General features: G+C 37.2%; 1 protein-coding gene across 7 annotated transcripts in view; it reads right to left on the bottom strand.

The window, feature by feature from the left end:
* Positions 1–23,048, bottom strand: part of LOC149251389 (uncharacterized) — a 368,168-nt gene that overhangs the window by 87,097 nt on the left and 258,023 nt on the right. For all 7 annotated transcript variants that reach the window (XR_016266877.1, XM_089459404.1, XM_089459406.1 and 4 more), the window contains one exon: positions 14,280–14,338. Coding sequence is in view for 6 of the 7 variants with exons in the window: in XM_089459404.1 (XP_089315530.1) it covers positions 14,280–14,338 (59 nt within the window). In the remaining variant the exon portion in view is untranslated. The remainder of the gene's footprint in view (positions 1–14,279; positions 14,339–23,048) is intronic.

Raw genomic sequence — 23,048 nt, forward strand, 5'->3', positions numbered from 1 at the left:
GTGAAATTCAAATTTGTTGAATGGAGCTCCAATGCCAAGGGTAAAAATCGAATTCTGGCAAGTGGACATCATTTTCTTCTTCCATTATGTGCCAAATTCGAATTTTATGATAGAATGACAAGTGTATATGGGTGGTAACCATGTGGGGACAATTTCCCACAAAAATCTCCACCAAATATTCTCCTAAATCCTTTCAAATGTGCATTAACTTCACAAATTCGAATTTCCAAGTAAGCAGTTTTTTCCTTTAATGCCAGAAATTTGATTTTATTTGAGCACATGTCCTTTCCTTGATTTAGCAGACCACATCACCTTGGGACTTCACTTTAACTCCCCCATAATTTTCCACCTCATTTCCACAACATTTAGCAAATGTGGAAATTTATTTTTCTCCGTTTACTTCATTTTTGGCTTAATTAATTGTCAGATTTCCCACTAAACCTAGGAAAAGTGGGTTTTAAGGGTTCAAAACACATTTTTAACCCATCAAAGTGTCTCATAGTAGAAAGTTGAGGGTGAGAGGTGCAAACTTCATTACTCCTACCTCATACAACTTCTCTAGACATCACTTATTACATTACAAATACAATTTTATTAGCAATTTCCGCAGTGCAGAAAAACAAAAAAATTAAAAAATAACTACCTAGACCTAACCAAATTCCACGAATTTTTTTTTGTAATCTATTACAGTAATATACATCGATTCTAGACACTAAGATGTGTTAGGGACTCAACCTTCAAACCATCACCCCGACTTTGGTGTAAAACATGAGTGAAAAAACCCAGAAAATTATCTGCCTCTGAAAGAGAAGGATAATTAACCAAATAAAAAAAACACTCCAACGTATACATGTTTGTTGATCGAGTCCCAACATCCTAGGCCTGTTACAGACTCAAAAACTCATCATTACTAGTATCACTTATTACAATTCCCCGCAAGGTGTGGAATCTGGGTACAAGAAAGATGATGAGAAGATAGAAGTAGAGTTAAAAACTCTGTTGGTTGATTATATCTGATGGTACAAGAATCCTCTGGATCATCCTTGGGCATGGAGTCTTCATATAATCATCCAGTGCCACTCTAGTGGTCAACAAATACCTCATCAACTGTCAACATATCATCAATGGGTGTATGCTCAATTGTTTCCTTGCCAACCATGGCCCCTTTAACTACTTTTTCGTCTTTTGTCTTGATCCTCCTTACCATCCCGACATAATTCCACTAAATTCCCATTGATTTGTGCATGTCTCTTAGTTCACCGAACTCCCAAAAGGAGAGGGACGACTAAATGTCATGTCCCAATGATTGGTATGCCCTCCAATTTGTTGCCAATAACTCCACATCAGTTGCAATCATGTCTTGCCATCTTGATGCATCATCCATAACTTTGGGCATAGTGGATTTGTTGTAGAATTGAGAATGGTCCTTATTGACCACTACCGGTCAACTACCCATGCAGTACACCCCCTCTTTTCTTGGCAGAAAGGGGTAGCACCTGAACGACGTGTCCGTGCCAGCCTACAGTCATCAGCAGCTTGATCAGTTTAAATGTAAACCCAGTCTGCATGTATGAAATGTAAATAATCTTAGCAGATCAGAGTCATGTATGTAAAATTGCCTAGGTGGACCTAACTTTCTAATGATAATCTACGTCTCGGAAGGTTTTTCGTCTCACCGATCTATGATCGGCAGAGTTTTCCTTCAGCCTGACCCCAAAGCCGGGATGCATTTTGTTATTAGAACTTTAGGAGAATCCTAGTGTGTTAATCTGCTAGATTATAGTTGTGTCGCAGAAACTGGGTGATTTATGAGGGTCTATGATAAAGGAGTTTTCCCCTTTAAGATGTAAATTGTAAAAGTCATGATGTAATGTGTCTTGAGGGTTGGAAAATGTTTTAAATCCCCTCATGAGTCCTAAGTCCTAGGTCCTAGGTGATGTTTCCAAAGGCTTAGTTCGATGATCCATTTAAGAAAATAAATAAAATAATAAAATAAATAAAAATTAAAAAATTAAAAAAATGAAATAAATAAAAAAATTATAAAAAATTATAAAATAAAGCAAAAACCCTAAATAATAAAATAATAATATTTTGAGTGAATGCATGCAAAATATTATTTTTAATAATAAGTTAACAATTTCGACGGATGAGATTAAGAGATGTCTTGATCCTCATCGACGATCGAGATCATTTCGACATGGATCACTCGAACTAGCCGTTGGGATCATTTCCTTTAAATAGGGTGCTAGGGGTCATTTCAGATCATAAGATCTGTGAGTCTGGTACTGAAGAAGCTCTCTTGTAAATCTGTTTCTGATTAATAAAAGAAGACTTTGGGGTCCATATCTTACTGGTGTTACTCTCTTGAAATGCTGTGAGATTGCTTAATTTTCTGCATATTTTATTTTCAGCCATTAATAATAGCTTATTGTAGAGTATTGTGAGCACAGGTATCTTGTTCACTTGCTGGGGTTTGAGTGTTGTTAGGGTTTCTGAAGTAATGGCAGGTATCTCCATTACTTTTTGAGATCTAGCAGCATTTTTGCCCTCTTTACTGATGGTTGTCTTGAGCTGTGCAGAAAACCCTTACTGAAGAAGAACTAACGGGCGTTAGGGGAAGTTCTCAGCTGAACCAGCCAACTCCGGCAAGCATTTTCTGCTGAGCCCAGTTGGATTTGATCCTGGGTCTATCATTCAGTTTATTTTTCTAATTTGCATGAGAGATTTTCTGAAGTTCTTCATAGTGAAAAACTAAAATTTTTTCTTTAAAATATTTCTGTGCTCATTGTTGAATCTCGCTGTTAAGGGGCCAAATCTGTAAATTAATCAAGCTGATCTAGGGTTTCAATTTTTGTTTTATGCGCGTATTGTGTTAGGGTTTTTCTTTTCTCTTGCAGAACACAGGCACATGTGATCCAAAAGAAATTCGAGGGTTCATAAAAAAAAAACTGTTCATGATCTGTTCTCATTTACAGAAAGAGATTTTCGAAATCAAAGAAATTCGAGGGTTCATAAAAAAAAAAACTGTTTGTGATCTGTTCTCATTTACAGAAAGAGATTTTCGAAATCATGAAGGCGTTTTCTAGTGATCACGCACAGCAAAAATAATAAATTTCAGGATACGGATTCTCGATTTTGTTTCCACATAATCGTCACACTGATCATTGTTCATGTTGGCGTGGTCGCTGTCAGCCCAAACCTCCATCATTCAGGGGTTGATCTAATTTCGGAACCTGCAAATCAAATTTTTTTTTAATTTTAAAAGAAGGCTATCAGCGGATGACCAATTCTGCTTCATGTGGTCATAATCTTCAAGCTACAAACCATACGATTGAGATATCAGCCGTCTGAAAGCGCAGGCCAGTCGATCTCATCGCCAAACAAATCCAATTCGGATAGTCAGCAAACGCCAGTGTAAAAGGTTTCAGATGAAACAACGGTCGATATTTTGCGTAGAAGCTTCAGTTTGGGCGTTTTACTCATGTGAAAACCGACTGCATGAGACATCAGTTCGCTGAAAAAACCATTCCGCATCCTCAGAAGCATCTCCGTCGTCGACCTGTGCAAGACTGTCGAAGCTGCCCTCCTTTGTCACGGTTTATGCATTCCACGCATACCAGATAATTCATGTGAACAAATTTCTGTGTGTCGTGTGGCATTCTGCGGGTGCTTCAGGTGAGACGTAAACGATGGTGATTTTTTTTTTCCGATTTTCGAATTTTCTTTTGAATTACTATGCTTTGAGGTATCTTTTCGTTTTAGCCCTGATCTCATTTGAATTATAAAAATTAAAAAAAAATATACATCATTTCGTTAGGCTTTAGTTAGATTTAGTTAGACTTTAGAATTTTGTTATTTTTAGATTTAAATTTTTATATATTCTCGATATGGTTTGCTTAGATTTTTTTTATTAAAGTTTCTTTTATTTATTTAGGTTATATATATAAATGTATATGTTAGTTTTTGAGCTTTTATTTTAGGATTTTTTTTTTTTTTAAATGTATTGTTAGGGTTTAGAAATTTAGCTTTTGTTTTATTTTATAGTTAGATTTATAAATTAAAAAAAAAATAAAAAAAAATTGAAAAGCATAAAAAATTTGTGGAAAATTTCCTTGTTTGCCAGATCCAGTTGTTCTCGGGAAATATCATGCTGAGATTCAAAGTTATCTGATGTGGAATAAATGCTTATTTTAGACAGGTCTGCACGTGAATGATCATCTTAAAGATTAGTTGTATCTGGTTAATGATTCATGATTTTGCGTGGTTGTTAAAAGGCATTCATCCCTTCAAAATTTAAAATCACTGGATATCGTCATTATAAGAACTCTGTGTATTTATCGAATATCCTGCATCTGTTCTAGTCATTTGATGATAGATGCTTGCTCTGCATGGTTTATATTGTTGCAGCATCTGATAATTAAACGATTAAATATTTACTCCACAAGGCACTGGTCTCTTAACTTTTAAATCCATCTAGTGCTTATCATATCGTGTCTCGTGTCTCCTAGCCCAACTGTTTGGCAGTTGGTCTTCATCATATCATAGGGTCTACCCCCCTTAGCCGTGGGAGACAGGCTTAAACGGAGAGATCGGGGATCAGAGTGACAGCACCCGGTCTGAGCGTTGTCGTGTCAATCTGCGCGACAACATTTTTTGGCGCCGTTGCCGGGGACTTTGTTTTCTCGGCATTTCAACGACTTTTCATCATTCATCGTTCATCTTTCTATCATTCGTTTGAGCCGGCAACGCCAACATTTTTTGGCGCCGTTGCCGGGGATACTTTATTCTCGGTGTTTCAACAACAATCTTCCTTCTCATTTTTATCTTTTCATCTGGGCCGGCAATGCCAACATTTTTTGGCGCCGTTGTCGGGGACAGAGTTTTTCTGTTCCTGGAGTTTCATCGACATTCATCTTCTCATCTTTCTCATCTCTCATTTGCGCTGGCAGATTCAACCTTTTGGGTTATCATTTGGATCTTTCATTGCCTTATTTTTCGTCACATCATCAGTATCTCTTTGGTGTGTTTCTTGTTTGGGTGGCGACTCCATTTTCTCATTTTTCCCAGACAAGAAGCCTTCCTCATATCTGCTTGTGATTCCTTTTTGGATCTTAGAATTAGATTCATTGTTCAAGTGGCGACTCCACTGTTTTCATCTATTGATTTTCTTGAGCAGATATCTAGTTCTATCATCCTTTTAATCCCTTATCATTCATCATGGATTATTCATTTAAGCCATGTCATTTTACTGAACGTCTCCATGATTTTCCGGAAGAGGCCATTCCTAAATTACCTATTTTCTCGGGTGGTGATTCAATCGCTGTTAGAAGGCATCTAGGCTTGTTTACTCGCATAATGGTCATATATTGTAGACCCCCTCAGTTTAATCATGAAGATATCAAAATGCGTCTATTTGTCCTTTCTTTAGAAGATGATGCTTTGAATTGGTTTAACAATTTTCCTAAGGATTCTTTCACTTCTTTAGAAGACATTATCAATGCTTTTAAAGATAGATATGACAGCTTTCCTTTTGCCCCTAAAATTGTGCAAAATAAAGAAAGTAAACTTATAAAAGGACCAGCTGTTGAAGAAAGATTTCAAGATCAGAATGTGTCATCCACTAGTACTATTGCAGATCAAGACCATGATAGTGAAAAAGCAGGGACAAATGATAATGAAAAAGAAGAACAAAAGCAAATTATATGAGACCTAATGATGCTGGTAAAAAATATGGAAAGCAATCAAGCTAATTATGTCAATGATGTCAAAACTTTATGCACCCACCTGGAAAAACGTAATAGGGAGATGGAGATTGTGCAAAATCAGCATGCTAAAGAAATTGAGGCCATGAAGACTAATCATGAAACATAAATTAGATTCATGTACAGCAAAATATCAGGCTTAGAAGAAAATATGATGACCATGAAAGCTGATCATGATAGGGAAATTGATTCCATGCAAAACAAGTTATTAACTATGGATGAAGAAATGACTATCATGACGTTCAATCATAATAATCAGTTGGCTAGCATGCAAGCAAATCATAGAGAAGAAATAAATTCCCTGCAGCATTGCTTGATGAACATGAAGGAAAAGAACGATAAAGTAATAAAAGACATGGAAGAACATCATGCCAGACAAATCAGTGCTATAAAGCTTGAACACTCTAGTCAGATGGATGCCATTAAAATACAAGTTCAAAAATTTCAACAATGGTCAAAGGATGAGAGAAACCAGGGGACATCAACAGATCAAGACCTTTCTCATTTGTCGCAACAAGTTCCATCCTATTATGAGGAAGTCATTGGTTCAATTGAAAAATGGTTAATTGAAGGTGATCCAGATAGACTTAAAAACGACAAAGATCAGATGCAGGATAAAGAAAGACATATCACGCATACTTCATCTGATAGTTTTGAAACAGAAAGTTCCATGTCATCAGTAATTCAACCTGCCAGAAAGAAAAGGCGCAAGAGAAAGAAAATGAGACGAAGATTTGATGCATCAGATGGCCGCGAGCAGCTTGATTTTCGGATAGGAAAAAGTCCTACCTTATGCAAAATTGGACATGGCACATCCGACAAGCAGCCGACAGATTTGCCTGAAAGCAGGCAAATGCTCAGTATACACTATATTGAACACATCTGATGCCATGGGGCATCCTTTGTATCGTATTTCTAACCCTACTCCTTGTTTTTCCGCATTTTCATTTCTGTTTTAGGATTAGATTTGCTTTTCTAGATTAGTTAATAAATGAAGAGCTTATATCTTTCCTGTGCTTAATGTTATATGATGATTTTTGGACGGACGCTACTTATATTTTATTGTGTGTTGCGTGGATGCAGATTCTGGATTCTCACATTCCTACAGAGCAGCAACGTGTCCCCAAGTAGAGCCAGATGTTGACCACTACCGGTCAACTACCCATGCAGTACACCCCCTCTTTTCTTGGCAGAAAGGGGTAGCACCTGAACGACGTGTCCGTGCCAGCCTACAGTCATCAGCAGCTTGATCAGTTTAATTGTAAACCCAGTCTGCATGTATGAAATGTAAATAATCTTAGCAGATCAGAGTCATGTATGTAAAATTGCCTAGGTGGACCTAACTTTCTAATGATAATCTACGTCTCGGAAGGTTTTTCGTCTCACCGATCTATGATCGACAGAGTTTTCCTTCAGCCTGACCCCAAAGCCGGGATGCATTTTGTTATTAGAACTTTAGGAGAATCCTAGTGTGTTAATCTGCTAGATTATAGTTGTGTCGCAGAAACTGGGTGATTTATGAGGGTCTATGATAAAGGGGTTTTCCCCCTTAAGATGTAAATTGTAAAAGTCATGATGTAATGTGTCTTGAGGGTTGGAAAATGTTTTAAATCCCCTCATGAGTCCTAAGTCCTAGGTCCTAGGTGATGTTTCCAAAGGCTTAGTTCGATGATCCATTTAAGAAAATAAATAAAATAATAAAATAAATAAAAATTAAAAAAATGAAATAAATAAAAAAATAATAAAAAATTATAAAATAAAGCAAAAACCCTAAATAATAAAATAATAATATTTTGAGTGAATGCATGCAAAATATTATTTTTAATAATAAGTTAACAATTTCGACGGATGAGATTAAGAGATGTCTTGATCCTCATCGACGGTCGAGATCATTTCGACATGGATCACTCGAACTAGCCGTTGGGATCATTTCCTTTAAATAGGGTGCTAGGGGTCATTTCAGATCATAAGATCTGTGAGTCTGGTACTGAAGAAGCTCTCTTGTAAATCTGTTTCTGGTTAATAAAAGAAGACTTTGGGGTCCATATCTTGCTGGTGTTACTCTCTTGAAATGCTGTGAGATTGTTTAATTTTCTGCATATTTTATTTTCAGCCATTAATAATAGCTTATTGTAGAGTATTGTGAGCACAGGTATCTTGTTCACTTGCTGGGGTTTGAGTGTTGTTAGGGTTTCTGAAGTAATCGCAGGTATCTCCATTACTTTTTGAGATCTAGCAGCATTTTTGCCCTCTTTACTAATGGTTGTCTTGAGCTGTGCAGAAAACCCTTACTGAAGAAGAATTAACGGGCGTTAGGGGAAGTTCTCGGCTGAACCAGCCAACTCCCGAAAGCATTTTTTGCTGAGCCTAGTTGGATTTGATCCTGGGTCTATCATTCAGTTTATTTTTCTAATTTGCATGAGAGATTTTCTGAAATTCTTCACAGTGAAAAACTAAAATTTTTTCTTTAAAATATTTCTGTGCTCATTGTTGAATCTGGCTGTTAAGGGGCCAAATCTGTAAATTAATCAAGCTGATCTAGGGTTTCAATTTTTGTTTTATGCGCGTATTGTGTTAGGGTTTTTCTTTTCTCTTGCAGAACACAGGCACATGTGATCCAAAAGAAATTCGAGGGTTCATAAAAAAAGAACTATTTGTGATCTGTTCTCATTTACAGAAAGAGATTTTCGAAATCATGAAGGCATTTTCTAGTGATCACGCACAGCAAAAATAATAAATTTCAGGATACGGATTCTCAATTTTGTTTCCACATAATCGTCACACTGATCATTGTTCATGCTGGCGTGGTCGCTGTCTGCCCAAACCTCCATCATTCAGGGGTTGATCTAATTTCGGAACCTGCAAATCAAATTTTTTTTAATTTTAAAAGAAGGCTATCAGCGGATGACCAATTCTGCTTCATGTGGTCATAATCTTCAAGCTGCAAACCATATGATTGAGATATCAGCCGTCTGAAAGCGTAGGCCAGTCGATCTCATCGCCAAACGAATCCAATTCGGATAGTCAGCAAACGCCAATGTAAAAGGTTTCAGATGAAACAACGGTCGATATTTTGCGTAGAAGCTTCAGTTTGGGCGTTTTACTCATGTGAAAACCGACTACATGAGACATCAGTTCGCTGAAAAAACCATTCCGCATCCTCAGAAGCATCTCCGCCGTCGACCTGTGCAAGACTGTCGAAGCTGCCCTCCTTTGTCACGGTTTATGCATTCCACACATACCAGATAATTCACGTGAACAAATTTCTGTGTGTCGTGTGGCATTCTGCGGGTGCTTCAGGTGAGACGTAAACATTGGTGAGTTTTTTTTTACGATTTTCGAATTTTCTTTTGAATTACTATGCTTTGAGGTATCTTTTCGTTTTAGCCCTGATCTCATTTGAATTATAAAAATAAAATAAAATAAATATATACATCATTTCGTTAGGCTTTAGTTAGATTTAGTTAGACTTTAGAATTTTGTTATTTTTAGATTTAAATTTTTATATATTCTCGATATGGTTTGCTTAGATTTTTTTTATTAAAGTTTCTTTTATTTATTTAGGTTATATATATAAATGTATATGTTAGTTTTTGGGCTTTTATTTTAGGAATTTTTTTTTTTAAATGTATTGTTAGGGTTTAGAAATTTAGCTTTTGTTTTATTTTATAGTTGGATTTATAAATATTAAAAAAAAAAAAAAATTGAAAAGCATAAAAAATTTGTGGAAAATTTCCTTGTTTGCCAAATCCAGTTGTTCTCGGGAAATATCACGCTGAGATTCAAAATTATCTGATGTGGAATAAATGCTTATTTTAGACAGGTCTGCACGTGAATGATCATCTTAAAGATTAGTTGTATCTGGTTAATGATTCATGATTTTGCGTGGTTGTTAAAAGGCATTCATCCCTTCAAAATTTAAAATCACTGGACATCGTCATTATAAGAACTTTGTGTATTTATCGAATATCCTGCATCTGTTCTAGTCATTTGATGATAAATGCTTGCTCTGCATGGTTTATATTGTTGCAGCATCTGATAATTAAACGATTAAATATTTACTCCACAAGGCACTGGTCTCTTAACTTTTAAATCCATCTAGTGCTTATCATATCGTGTCTCGTGTCTCCCAGCCCAACTGTTTGGCAGTTGGTCTTCATCATATCATAGGGTCTACCCCCCTTAGCCGCGGGAGACAGGCTTAAACGGAGAGATCGGGAATCAGAGTGACAGCCCCCGGTCTGAGCGTTGTCGTGTCAATTTGCGCGACAACAGTCCTGATTCCCAATTGTGGTATGAATCAACTGCTCCCCCACTTCAATCACCATTTGTTGCATCCTAATCACCTCATTCAAGGTTACTGCGATGTTTGATTTTAATCTTTCTTTAGAACCCATGATTTCCTAACTTTTTTTTTATTCAGGGCTTGTCATCACTTGGCATAAGACCCAGAGCTGGCCAAGGTCATGGCTCTAATACCACTGTAATATTCCTAATTGGAATTTAACAGCTAATACCAAGCAATGGATTAGGAACAATAAATAAACTGGAACTCATACACAATTAAAACACCAAAATGTCCAACAACACAATCTGAGCCATTTTATTAATTTCATGATAAAAGAGTACATAAAATGAGCTGAAATTTTGGAACCTGGTTTGCTATGCAAGCAGAGCAGAACCTAGAAAAATGGTCCACGCCCAAGTGGCAGAAATGATCCTGGAGTGATTTGTGCACTATCCAGAAATAATCTACTACTGGTTGTTGGTTGGAATGTTGATCTTAGGCCTAAATACTCCTCGGAATGCTCTGAAAATTTAACTTTGAACTCCTCTCCCAAAACCCAGAAAAACCCAGAAATGGTTTGGCCCAACTCCAAGCCAAAACTGAGCCCACCAATTGATGCAAATTCCCCAGCTAACTAACAATTCCCCTGCTATAAGAATGTGGATTTCAGGCCTGAATATCACCCGGAAAATTCTATAAAATTAGTCAGAAACTCCTCTCAATAAACCCAGAAACAATTTGGGCCGAATCCACCGACCCCCGATGACCCCCAACAAGTGTGAATTGCCCAATCTAGAAAGAAAATGCCCCACAATTTTGATGCTACTGAATTATGCCCAAATCTACCACGGGAAATTTCTCCCAGCTCTGACTAAATTCTCCACTGAGAAATACCTCCTATCTTCAGCCCTTATCTCTCTCGGCTCCACTTCTTTAAACCCCTATGCAACACTTGGTCAAATAGCTTTTGTGCCCCTGCCAAAAGATAGAAAAATCGACCTAGGTAATAACCTCCAATCCAACCCGACGAATCGTTGTCCAAACTTCAGTCTAACAATAATAAAATTCCCTGCAAAAGCCCGGAGCCTCTAACCCACGCATGCTCCCACAATGTGCTCCACAAAAATACCTCTACGCTCAAGAAATGTGCACTACTAAGTAAACTCCTACAATGATGTCCAATGGAAGCTCTGAATTGAGCTCCCCAAATTGCCTCACTATGGTGACACTCGAAGTTCTTCGAATGGGTGTGGAATTCTCGCTCGAAAATTCCTTGTGCTAAAAAGCATCGGTTGTCTTGGCTAAGAAGTTCAAAATAATTAGTGTTAAATTGTCAAATAATCAAAAGATACCAAACGAAGGCCTCTAAGCTCTATTTATAATTGCTAGCCCTCTCACTTGGTGGTCTCCACCTTGCACTAATAAAATATTACTTTGCCGCCATTCTTCATTAATATAATAATTTCCACTTTTCTCCCACAAAATAATATTTTCTCATTTTTATTTAATATCACCAAAATTTGGCAAAACTCCTTAGTGAATTTTGCACTCACAAAAATTGGGAACATTACAATATGTAAGGGAAAAACATTTGTACGTTGGAGAGTGATCATTCCAAAATATATATATATATATATATGAATGACACATCCTAACTAAAGGACACGACCTATCAACCATTGTAACTAGTCAATGATACAAGCACAGCATCACATGCCTTTGTAATCATGTCATATCATTCATTCATATTGTTATTCAATTATTTTTTTGCCCTATGTGGATTTCTATCCATTATCCTTCTTATGTTGGATATTTCTTCAATAAATGAACTTTGTTCATTTCACATTTTCTCCCACTTGAATAATGTCATCATTCATATTTTTAAACCTTTCAATGCTTAATAATGCTGATTTTGAGATTGGAGACTTCAATTTCAAGACAATTAACTTGAGAAGGATTCATTGTTCCAAAGATAGCTTAACAAGTATTCCAAATTTCTTTTTCACTTTTGCTATCCTTGGTATGATGAACGAGAATAGGCTCAACATAAAGACTAATTATTTTTCATCATCCCAAATGATAATGCAATACGAACAAGAGCTTGAGTTATGTATTTATACACAACTCATAAGAGGCATCCCTGCAAGAGTGGTTTATGGGCCCACAAAACACGGACACACACCTCGAGAGAGTTATTAAGCTTACATATTAAGTTAAACTAGGTCAGCCTTAATGTAATGTTCCTAAAAAGGAATGTAAGTGATATACAAAGCATACAAACAATCCAACAATCAGAAAAGCAAAATATACATTAAGCACCCATGGAAACACTGGAAATAGAGAACTATTGAGCCATTTTATTACTTCTTCAGGAGAAAATACAATAGTAAAATAGAATGGTGCACCTGGGCTTGTCTCAATGGACAAGCATGACAAAACCCAGGTGATAAAATGCAAAACTAAAGGCTGCTACCACTGCTGCACCAAACTGAACTGCCTTGCCCCAGAAAACTGCTTTGTCCACTGACTTCGAAGGGTTGGAATCACTGCTTCTCGTGCTCAAAAAATTATGAGATTTTAGCTCCTTGCTCCTTGGCCTAAACCCAGAAAAACCCACAAAGGAATTGGCCAAATGTTGACCTCAGAATTTTGGCCCAAATTCCCCTTAGCTCCTCTAGCTGCTCGTTGAGTTGGGACCCCTGTTTGACCCCTTAGATCTACCCAAAAAATTCTATAAATTTAGGAGTGTGATCCTTGCCCAAAACCCAGAAAGGGTTTCCCTTGGTTCCAACCTTCAAAAATTGACCCTTCACAGCGTGGCCCACCTCCAATTTCGAATTTTGTTGTTGTCACTGATCCTATCAATCTCTGCTCTCCCAACTCCATCAATCCTCCTCAAATGGCCCTCCAAGTGATCTACTTCTCCCGGCGAGCTCTAGCTCTACAATTCCTTCCTCCAACTCCCACGTGAGCCTAGTGATGGCTCTCTGCGCAGGCCCAGGTAACTGTAATCGGACTGCCGAGTTGTTGGCTCTGCTGGCTCCAAACTCGCAAGAAAGGTTTCCCCTTTGTTGTTCTCCCAATCCTCTAACTCTCCCGGCAAATGCTTAATCACTGATAGCTCTAAACTCCCTTTGCTTATTCTCCAGCTAGCCAAAAATACGCACTCCCTGTTGTGGCTGAATGGTAGTGTCGTAACACACTCTCGGAACTCTTCAAATACTTATGGAACTGCCTTTCTAGGGCGGGCACGGATGGTCCCCCGAAGTAGAAGTTGAATCTCCCGCTTGAGAGATTCGTGGCTAAAGAGCCGATTAACTCAGCTAAACAGCAGAGCGAACAGTCAAGTAATTTTGATTTCAAGGTGTAAGAATAAATCCAAAATTAAAGTTGCTCCCTCCTTATAACTCCATGGGACTCCCTAGCCTCATGTGGGCCCCTCAATCTACCTATTTGACTTTCCCTCCAAGCTATTCGAATGGGCCAATTGGAACTCCCATGTGGGTGGCCCCCACATTCCACTAGCAACCAAATAAAGTCAAATTGCCTCCTAAGTCCTTAAGTCGAAAATTATGGGTTCTCTTCCTTAGCCAAATTGTGTAGCAACACCCTGTTACAAATGTGTTTAAGAAAAGACATGACACTTAACCATAAACCTAGTATACAATAAATGAAATAAAATATGGCCTTAGCCACTATTACAAGTGCATAAAGATACATATCCATGGGTTGTGGCCACATGTATAAATTACACAAAAAATTCCAATATAAAGTCCATACAACCAAACTAGGGAAATTTTCTTGTGTGGTATAAAAGTCATAAATCACATTTGTTGCAATGAATGATTCTCGAACATGAAATATAATTTAATCCTATTATTATGAAACTTTTTGTTGTAATCCTTCAACGCTGCAATTATTTCATCCAAAACTAATTCATGTCATGCAATAAAGATTTCAGAAAGTCAAAATGTATAAAAGGGTTGTTAACTATTCCCTTTGAAGCAAATTTAATGTACATGTAAACATTAAGAAAACATGCTCCACATGAAAACCTGAAAAGTTCATTAATCCAAATTATACACAAAGAATTGTTGGACTAGCCATGCATGCTACATGTTTCAATTACTCATAAACACAAAAGCAAGGAGATATTATCCCATTCCTGTTCAATTAATCAAGCATATGCATATTTTCCAATTGTAACCAATAAGCACTGTCGAACTTACCTTTTTCAGTGTTATGCCTGGATCAGAAATGGAAGCCAGTAACGCTGCTCTTTGAGAATCTGTCAAATCCATATCCATTGGCTCATTAACATAACCTACTTATTGACTAAATTTTCAAGGATAATAAACATGATTAAATTTTGAATTCGTAAAAAATAAAAATACCAATATAATCATGACAAAAGAATGAACAAAACAGAGGAAAGTTTTGGATAGAAAGACTTCAACCCAAAATGAAAAAACGAAAAAAAATTGATTTGAATACTATTCAACTCGCAACAACCTTGCCCTGTTATTGGGGAATAAATTCTGTAAGTACCCAACCCATTCTCATTCAAGCCACAATATCTAGACTCCAAATTCATTTTTTGTCAAAATTGAAGGCCACTGCGAAGTAGACTTAAGAGCACATTTATATTTATAAAACCAACACTTAAATGTTAGAACACCCCTTTGCTTCCTAACATTAGTTTCGAAGTTAGTAGGGTGCGCCACATATAAAATTTTATTAAAAGTTTTAGAAAGAAGAACTGAAACAATAAAACTTTAAAACATAAATATAATTCATTAACTTATGATATTGAAACACTCAAACGTTAAACAATCATGATTAAATGACTCATTAACAATTTCACATTCAAATTTGAATACTAATAGAGTCATGACTCATAAATAACAACATAAGATTCATCAACTCAAATTTCAAAATCAAAAAGTTTAATGAAGACCAAGTAAAAAAAATGCTCAGTGGTATTTGCTCATCAGTGAAAAATGAATCTTGAATATTTATAAATATTATTGAAATGAGACTAAAGTATGCATGATCTTCATTGTAACAACGTTTTTCCTAATCCCTGTTGATATTGTAATTGTAATTCATTATGTTAGTGATCAATGTATGGGCATGTAAATCTAAATGGGCAAGGCCCCAGAATAATATAATTGCAATTTGTAATTTTTATTAATATTTTTTATTTGCCCCTTATTTGTATTTTTGTATTTTTTCCCGCTTTTTTTTCTTCCACCCGTGAATAATATTACATTTTTAACCTTTATTTAGATTTCTTTTCTCTAAAAATTTTTATTTTTAATAAATTTCCGATAATAGTATATTTACTTTTATTTTGTGTATTTTTAGTTTCCCTTATATTTAGATTTCTTTCACTTTTATTTAATTTCTTTCAATAACCTTTAAAGGTCATTTTTTACCATTATATTTTGATTTATTTTATTTTAATTTATACTTTATATTTATTGATAAACTAATATTTATATAAATATTAATTATAATTAGGCTTTTGACCCGTATTTATATTTATTATTATTGAAATTTCCTTTATTCTAGTCTATTATATTATTATATATAAATATTTTATTTATTTATTTTTTGCCTAACGGTTATTTTCTTTGATTTTTTTACCCTTTATTTAAATATTTTATTAAATTTACTAACTTTTGTCTAGCAGCTATTTTTTTTACTTTTGACCTATTTTTTTGTTCATAGACTCCTCCCTCCCCTTTTATACCCATGTCAGATCAGATTCTCATCACTCATCTTTTTGTCTTGATGATACATTGTTTGGTTTGGAATGCGTCGCAATCAAATATTTGAGGTGATGGATCCGGAAGACAAATATCTAAATATCAATGATCCCGAAAACAAACCCTTTATGTAATGCACTACTATCTTTCAAAGGAGCATTAGATCATTATCTTAGCATTATTATGTACTATAGTTGACATGAACAAAAAAAATATACCTACCTCTTTTATCCTTACCTATTCATCCTTGAAGTTTATCTATCACAAGGATCCAATCCAAAGATTACTTGACTTTACATCATCTTCCTTCACCATAGGTATCTTTAGTGATCAAACTAGAAGACAAACCATAGAGATTTCACAAGAGACTCGTACTTCTCATCATGGTATCTCAAGTCAATTTCGCACTTCTTTTCAATTTCTCTGATGATATAATGATAGAGCATGTGCGATGGATTTATCTCCTAGTAGAGAAGAATCCTGGATAAAGAAGGTGTATAACTCCTCAGTTCAGAAGGAGGACATGTTGTGACAACTATAATACAAACTATGAAGAAAAAAGAAGATTGGAGAATGGTTAAAGCATTACAAATGATTATTTGTGATTAACAAAGTTGTGATTGTACTTGATGAAGTTGTAAACAAGAATTGGATATTTTGGAAATGTGAAAATTCCTACACTGGACTCCCTACTGCAGCAAACTGATGTTACTTCTCCTACTTGATTAAATCACACAAGTTATTTACTGTCTTCTACGGTAAATTTTGAAGTAAATACATCTGCAGCCTTCACTTAATTTATATATATGCGGAAACAAAATACTGAGCAAGAAAGAAAAATACAACACATAGGACACAATTATTTTTGGACAAATAGTCCCCAGAAAAACCCAATGCAGGAAAACCGGTGCAGCAGCTCTAAGGGTTTTATTATTATGCAGTAGAAAAATCTGAATACATCACTGAATACCTCACAGGGTTATTCAGTTACAGAGAGAAATACTGGCAGAAGCTTTGTGAGTTTACCTCACACAATCACTGAGACAAGCCCTGACTGTTCCGACTACTGGATGAGGTGCCTTCTAGCAGGTATTGCGCTAGCTTTGCGTTGTCTCTACACTTGTCCCAGGGTCAACCCTTTCAGGCACTGCGTCACCCAGCTGAGAATTCGATCAGAAGCCCAAAGTCACTGCTTTTAGCCTCCCAGTCTCACACCCCGACTTTAGCTGCTGAAACTAACCCTCTGCTCTAATTTCCAACTTTCTCTCTCTGCCTCTACGTCACTTCTGTGTGGCCCTTCTAGCCCTGTGTCAAGTCCTCTAGATCACTTACTGCCTCTCTTTGTTGATGTATCTTCCGCTGAGAATCTCTCTCTCCGGAAGTTGTTATCCCTACCCCTCAATTGCAAGAGATTCCTTCAATTGATTTTTCCTCCTAAGAACTTCTCACTTCATAAAATCGATTTCTCTCTATCTCTCTGTGTGTTTTCCAAATGACCCTCAAGCCACTTCTTATATTTTCCTGTTGGACAACCAACGGCCTAGATTAAAACATAATCAAAGGCTTAGATCAATTTGACTTGATCCATGGCTTTTTTTAGAAGTTTCACCCCTGATAAGATTAATACCCATTAATATTCTAATTTAACTAAGTTTAGACTTAGGAACCCCATTAAAAATATTCATTATTTTAATAAAATCAATTCTGGGTGGAATTTCCCAAAACGCTTTTTGGGTTCTTTGGAATACTTGTACCCAACCCTCCCTGCAAAATTTTAGGCTTAGAGCACATACGATGCTACCCCAAATCAACAGTAAAGTGTTGAGGTTGAGCTTGGTGCTACTGGAAAAGTTAAAGAAGAAAGTTTTCATGAAAATATGTTTATACATTGTGATGACCAAAGCAACATCAGAATAGTTAAAGACCCCCAAGTTTTATGCTACCATACAAGAACATATACATTGGAAGTTCGAATATTGGTTAAGGTCGTGAAGCCACAGTACATGCCAACAGATGAACAACTAGCTCATGTGTTGACGAAATCTCTTCCCAACAAGTTAGCTTTAGGAGCATGCTCGAATTGCTGGAGGTTGTAATGTTCTTAAACAGGAATGTAAGTGATATACAAAGCATGCAAACAATCCAGCAATTAGAAAAACGAAATATACATTAAGCACCCATGGAAGCACTGGAAATAGAGAACTGTTGAGCCATTTTATTACTTCTTCAGGAGCAAATACAATAGTAAAATAGAATGGTGCACCTGGGCTTGTCTCAATGGACAAGCATGACAAAACCCAGGTGAGAAAATGTTGAACTGAAGGCTGCTACAACTGCTGCACCAAACTGAACTGCCCTTCCCTAGAAAACTGCTCTGTCTGCTGACTTCAAAGGGATGGAATCATTGTTTTCCGTGCTCATAAAATTATGAGATTTTAGCTCCTTGCTCCTTGGCCTAAACCCAGAAAAACCCACAAAGGAATTGGCCAAATGTTGACATCGGAATTTTGGCCCAAATTCCCCTTAACTCCTCTAGCTGCTAGCTGAGTTGGGACCCCTGTTTGACCCCTTAGATCTTCCCAAAAAATTCTATAAATTTAGGACTGTGATCCTTGCCCAAAACCCAGAACACCCCATAAAGGGTTTCCCTTGGTTCCAACCTTCAAAAATTGACCCTTCACAGCCTGGCCCTCCTCCAATTTCAAATTTTGTTGCTGTCACTGATCCTCTCAATCTATGCTCTCCCAACTCCAGCAATCCTCCTCAAATGGCCCTCCAAGTTATCTCCTACTTCTCCCAGCCAGCTGCAGCTCTACAATTCCTTCCTCCAACTCCCATGTGAGCCTAGTGATGGCTCTCTACGCAGGCCCAAGTAACTGTAAATCGAACTGCTGGGATGATGGCTCTGCTGGCTCCAAACTCGAAAAAAAGGTTGGCCCTTTGTTGCTCTCCCATCCTCTAACTCTCCCGGCAAATGCTTGATCATTGATAGCTCCAAACTCCCCTTTGCATATTCTCCAGCTAGCCAGAAATATGCACTCCTTATTGTGGCTGAATGGTAGTGTTGTAACACACTCCCGAAACTCCTGAAATACTTATGGAACTGCCTCTCTAGGGCGGGCACGGATGGTCCCCCAAAGTAGAAGTTGAATCTATCGCTTGAGAGATTCATGGCTAAACAGTCGGTTGATTCAGCTAAACAGCAGAGCAAACAGTCAAGTAATTTTGATTGCAAGGTGTAAGAATGCATCCAAAATTAGAGTTTCTCCCTCCTTATAACTCCTTGGGCCTCCCTAGCCTCATGTGGGCCCTTCCATCCACCTATTCGACTTTCCCTCAAGCTATTCGAATGGGCCAATTTGAACTCCCATGTGGGTGGCCCCCACATTCCACTAGCAACCAAATAAAGATGAATTGCCTCCTAAGTCCCTAAGTCAAAAATTATGGGTTCTCTTCCTTAGCCAAAATTGTGCAAAATTGTGTAGCAACACCCTGTTGCAAATGTGTTTGAGAAGGGACATGACAGATGTGTTGATCTCTTCCTGCAAAGTTGGTGTACTGATAAATGTCTTTGATTTGGTTAAGAGGGAGAGATGAAGTACCATAAAATTTCCTGTATGATGGTACTTGGGAGGACATCGTGGCCTGGTTAGTATTGAGATCTCAGTTGATGTCTAGATCCCAGAGGGAGGGTATCAGTTGGAGCTCTGGTTTAGTGTTGATACCTGGATCCCTGTAAAAGTTGGTGTTAGGGCATGGAGGCCTAGATGGTATCTATATCTTGTTGGATTGATACCAAGGTTGTAGCCTGATGGTACCTATAGTGGAAAATGCCTAGATGACACCTTAGTCCCTGTTGGGAGGATACCTTGGCAATGAGGGTATCCCAAGCATTGTGTATGTTGTTCTACTCTTCTTAAGAACATTTCAAATTGAGGTCAACCTTGTACCAGTTGAACAATTATGAATACCTCCCTAGTTAAGAGGGAGTGTTGAGAAATGTAACTAGTATCGGTCTTCATAATTGTACTTGAGTCATGATATAATGTATTTGTCAAAAGAAATAAATAAAAAATTAATGTAAAAGAAAAATTATTTAAGCATGGGTTTCATGCTTTAGGTCAAAAGCACCCACTGAGTGCTCTAGGGTTTGTGTCTTGAGTCAAAGTCAAAGTCATGATGTATTAGACCCTTCTTGGGCTCCTTATGTCAAGAAAAGAAAATTATTTTAATGTGTCTTGTCCCTCCTCTACCAAGTCGGCTTCCTCACCCTTCAAGTTGGCCTCAAACAGCTATCAAGTCGGCCTTATAATGGATATTCGACCACTATCTTTAGAAGAGTAATTTGACCTTATCATTAATCATCATTCGATCTGCAATTTGTCAATAAAAGAAGGAAGTATGAAGAAGTCTAACAAAGAGGTTTTTACATAGCAAAGAAGGAAGGAAACTTTGGAACCGAGATTCTCTACTCTCATGCCACACGTGCAAAGAAAACGGAGGTATATTGCAGGACCAAAGGTGCAGACCGAGCTTCAGAATTGCAGAGCTGAGCAAAACCCTTGTTGACTCATCTTGAAGGAGAAAACATGTGTTGATTTGTGAAGGAATGGGCTAGAAGTATGACTTGTTTACATAGGAAGCTGACTTGGTGAATTGGAGAAAGTCTATGCCTTGGTCAAAAGTGTTGAGAAATAAAGGGCAACTAGATTAGGGTGATTTCTCTTACTTTGATAATTCTTTGTGATGTTCTTTTACTTAACTTGAAGTACTTTGTAGTTAGCTTCTTCTTTTTCTTGATTATTGTTGTGTTCTTATCATCAAACAGCTACCAAACTATGAAGATCAATGAGACAAGAGGACACAAAAATGTAGGCTACAAGTAGGGCCAAAACCTCTCCTCTTGAGAGGAAAACACACAAGAATTCTTCTCTTCTTATAGGATCTTTAAAATATGAATTCCAAGACCTAAGACTGTTGATAAAGACCCCTCCAAGACCAGGTCAACTTCTCCTTTTGATGAGCTTGTCCTTCACAAAGTCAACCCAAGTCAACTTGCTCCAAATCTTCAAATTTCAGCGTCTGCTTCAGCTTTTCAGCCACTGCTTCAGGACTCTAATTTTCGGCCTCTACTACAGAAACCCTAGCTCGAACATGTGGGTGAAATATGGTAGATTAAGACTCCTTTCTCCTTCATTTAGTGTGTTTCTTCTTCCTGTGTAACTCAGCGTGCAAATGTGGTCCCTTTGATCCCAAAATTCAGCTTCTCTTCACAGGACTACAATTCGGTCTTGCTGCAATAAGATGATGCCCTAATCCTTTTCGCACATGTGAGAGATTCAACCCTAAAACAATCCTCCAAAACTTCGATATATCTTCCCTCTTGTTCTTCTCTTCTTTGTTGGTTATTACGCTTATTTTCTTGTAGTCGAACTTGAATTGAATGTTTCTTCAAATGAGGTTGAGGTACTCTTATATATAGGCTTCTTGTGGAGGTTGAATAGCCCTTATGAAACCGACTTGTCACAGCTAGGCCGACTCCTCCTCTTGTACATCGACTTGGTCTTGGAGGAGGACATTTGACTCTTTTGACTCTAAATAAATTCCTTTTACATAATAAAACATGCCCAATAGGGTCTTTACATATGACAATGACTTCTTTGACTTCATGACAAATCCCTAGAAGCACTCAATGCGTGCTTGACCTATAAATAAAATGGCTTTGAGCATGGAACCCATGCTACAAAATAACAATAATAAATTTTATTTTTTTCATAAAATCAAGATTACATGTCATTATAAAGACCGAACCTAGTTACATATTTCAACAAAAATCTCTTGGTTGTCTCATTTGATTTGATTCTAAAGAAGACAAGAAGAATTTCAAGGTTTTCCCCTAGAAGAGGGGCTTTTCCCTGGTTGAGTGCCTACATCTTGTGTTCTATGTTGTGTTTGTGATCTTCATTGTTTGGCATTTGTCTTGATGATAAGAATTCAATAATTGGAAAGAAGAATTAATAAGAACTATTGCAATAAATTGACAAAGTAAGAGAAACCAAATTAAGAAAACCCTAACTATGTTTCCCTAAGGATTTCTCAACAATAACTCGGTACCTGTCATCACAGATCAATCCTTCTCGAATTTCAGAAGCAAATTTATTCTTTGAATACTCCACCAGAAGCAACGACTTACAATCTTTTGCATGAGTGAGAAAGTGTGTGGAATTCTCAATAGAGCATCAGCCACTATGTTGTTCTTGCCCTTGACGTACTCTATCTTGAAGTGTAGGCTTGCAACTTGCTTATCCACTTTTGTTTCCTCTCACTCAATTCCTTTTGCTCCATGAGGAACCCCAGGCTGTTATGGTTTTTTTTTCTTTGAATCGGTTCCCCACCAGAAATTATCCAAACTTCACCAATGCATGTAGTATGGTCTATTGATTTGTAGCTTGGGAGGTACTCCAAGCCCTAGGGTTCAGGGTTTGGAGGGAAAATCACCACAAGGGTCACTTCTGGGCTTGGAACCCAAGTATGGGGTTTTGCACCCATCGGGATTTGGGTCAAAAACCATGATGAATTTGAGCTTTGAAAAATTTGAGGGGATAGAGCTTGGCGAGCCAATTCCAACGCTCCAAAGATCACTCAAATCAGACCTCTAGAAACGAAGTTATGAATTTTTGAAGATGACAAATAATTATGGACAGTCAAGTCATGTAGGCTTGAAGTGAATTTGTCCAAGAGACATGTCTCTTCACTAATTCGTTGGAGCCCTCATGTTTTGTATAAATATGAGGTGAATTGGATTCATTTGAAGCATCCAAAAAGTGCAATACAAGAGCTCAAGAAGAACTTGATCAAGAGAGCAGAAGGTTTGTTGAGGACAGCGAGGCAGTTGAGAATTGTTTTAGGACTCATTGAAGGGTATTTGAGCTGTTGTTAGAGGACCGGGGAGCTGGCTTGAGGGTCGAGTTTCAACAGAGGATAACGCAGGTCTGTAGGGCAGCTTTAAGGTGAGGTATCTCTGTTTTTGTGTGGGCCATAGGTACAAGAGGTTAGTTGTGGTAGGCCATGTTGAAGAATCTAGGGCACACATAATTAAGTTGATTCTTCATTACATGATAACAATTTGTGAAGTATTTATACAATTTATCTTAGCTTGATGTTTCCATTATTATTAGTGTCTGTATGTTAGCTTCATCAAATTGCTATCAAGACAAAAGAGACAAG

This window comes from Pinus tabuliformis, chromosome 7, assembly GCF_031772625.1.
Source record: "Pinus tabuliformis cultivar Carrire ecotype Pingquan chromosome 7, CPIR1, whole genome shotgun sequence".
NCBI classification, from domain to species: Eukaryota; Viridiplantae; Streptophyta; class Pinopsida; order Pinales; family Pinaceae; genus Pinus; species Pinus tabuliformis.